The sequence below is a fragment of the Dendroctonus ponderosae genome, unplaced genomic scaffold, assembly GCF_020466585.1.
Source record: "Dendroctonus ponderosae isolate FM_Combo_2020 unplaced genomic scaffold, Dpon_F_20191213v2 Dpon_F_20191213_1, whole genome shotgun sequence".
Lineage (NCBI taxonomy): Eukaryota > Metazoa > Arthropoda > Insecta > Coleoptera > Curculionidae > Dendroctonus > Dendroctonus ponderosae.
The window spans coordinates 33,499,633-33,501,905 of NW_026017110.1; the positions used below are offsets into that span (position 1 = coordinate 33,499,633).

The window sequence follows — 2,273 nt, forward strand, 5'->3', positions numbered from 1 at the left end:
TTTGAGGTTAGTCTTCAAATCTGACTGGAATCTGACTTTAGGTTCCACTTAAGCGGCACTTCATCTTCCCCTTAAATTATTTGCCTGTTACGGTTTGCCGGTGAGCCTTCGGTTCACTGGTGCAAATAGCCGTCATTTGCTCCGAAAAGATGGCAGCACTCGGGGGGCTGTTTTGTTGCAGCACTGACGGCAAAGTGACACCGTTATCCTAACCTCAACTCATTTTATTGGATCTTTTATTTTCTTTGCATCATATTTATCCATGGTTACTAGAGTTTTTAATAATGACGAAGGAACAGGCATTTACGTATTGTAATTAGGCAGATTACCTTGAAAAACATTTAATATTTAATTTTTTTAAATATTTTTTCTGTACTCGCAAGACACCCCCAGACAAGACCTCCAGAGGAGTGACGCCACTTTTGAATCACACTGTATAAGGAAGCCCCTATAACCCTTATAAAGAACCTTGCAAATTTTCAATCATCCTGTATACTGATTCGCACTCAAGATCCAATAATGTTAGCGGACATAACTATTAGGTGTTCAAAGTGCCAGCTCTAAAAAATTAAACCCTTTTTTGAAGAAATTTTGACAGGAATGTTGGACTCCAACGGTTGAAGCCCAATGACTTTACCCTAACACACCGAGAACTTTACAATAAAGAAACTATGAGCACTGTGAAAACGAAACAATTTCATTCTAAAATTGCAAAATTAAAAATCGATAACATTTCCGGTACTGTTTATGTCTGAGCTAAAAGGCCAAGTGTCAAAGCACTTCAAACAGCTTCATCAGCGCAAACACCAAATCAAATTTTTTTAAACATAGCAACCGCATTTGTCCAACCTGACGTATTAATCTAGAAACAAAAGAGTGAATTTTCAGCGAACCAATTTCGATTTCAGTCGAACTCATCATTTCCGACAGAAACAATTGACGCGTGAAGTGCAAATTGCGTTGGATAAAATCGAATTGCTCGGAAATGCTTCCGCATTGTTTTAATTGTCGTCAGTAATCTAGTTTGAAACAGTAATTACTTAACTTTTTCTTTTATAATTGAATAGTTTTATAGAAATAGTTATATTAAAATATATTGTCAATATGAGCTACCTTTTGGAAATACCATATAATTTGGGCATCTATTTATAGATATTTGTGTTCCTAAAACGGACATATTCTTGCCGTAAAAGTTGGGCAAGGTTAACTATTGGCAAACATTTTATTTAGTAATGAGAATAAAGTTGTTTAAAAATATATATTCCAAACAGTAGGCAAGGGGACATTCCAAGTATTATAGTCGCCCATTTTGGTAATCTACAATTAGCAGGATCAGTTGAAATCATATCACAATAAACGTAATAAAAATATTGTATATTTACATTACCTGAGGAGGATAATGATCCGGAAGGTTTAAAGCGGCTTCTCTGTACACAGCAAGTGCTTTTTGAAGTTCACCTTGGTCGCTGTGAAGAGCTCCCAGCTGCAACAGCGCGGACACTTTGGCATTTTCGTGTTCCCTTCTATCTTTAACTCCAACACCATCAAGTTGAGAGGCCTTCCGAAGAATAGCAGCTGCTTCTTCACATCTGCCAGCTGCTATTAAAGCCGTGCCCAAATTTACATGCGCCACTGAAACCAAAACGAATGATAAACAAAATGGACTAAAATTTTTTTTGAATTTTTAATTGCGTTTCAGCTCAAACATACTTTGTTAATTGTCGACTGCATATAATGCTTTAAAAAGATTGATTGACAATAAAATTGTTTATTTTAATCTGCGGTACCAATTATTAAAATTGCAGTAGTGACACATAAGTGGTATACTCACCAATTTGCAGTTGTTTTTTTCATTGTAATGGAAATGAAATGCAAATGGAAATTTTAAGTATAGGTAAGCCTGAACATTTATATTAAAATGGAAAGTCTAATATCTCTGCATACCACCTAATTTAGTTATAACAATGTCATAGACAAGTGACCTTTTGCCGGAAAATAATCAAACGTAATAATTACTGAAAATTCTTTAAAGCACTCATTAGATGTCAGTAATTTGAAAGTATGTTGAGTACTGAAGAAGGGTGCGCCAACTTAATACTACTAAATCCAGAATTGTTTTCTTGTTTGAAACCAAAATTATGCAAAATTTTTGGATCCGTCGACTTTAGAGTTAAGGGAAAATTTTTCTATGCGATAATTTCTATCGATAGCGATGCCTTTCTTTAGCTATTAAGTTCACCACTGGGCAAAAAGTTAGCCACAGTTATGATATC

The 2,273-nt window shown here is 35.2% G+C and overlaps 1 protein-coding gene across 1 annotated transcript in view; it reads right to left on the bottom strand.

The window, feature by feature from the left end:
• LOC109545939 (protein O-mannosyl-transferase TMTC2) overlaps nucleotides 1-2,273 on the bottom strand; it is a 365,218-nt gene that overhangs the window by 118,917 nt on the left and 244,028 nt on the right. The window contains exon 8 of the mRNA XM_048661437.1: nucleotides 1,388-1,632. Coding sequence (XP_048517394.1) covers nucleotides 1,388-1,632 — 245 coding nt within the window. The remainder of the gene's footprint in view (nucleotides 1-1,387; nucleotides 1,633-2,273) is intronic.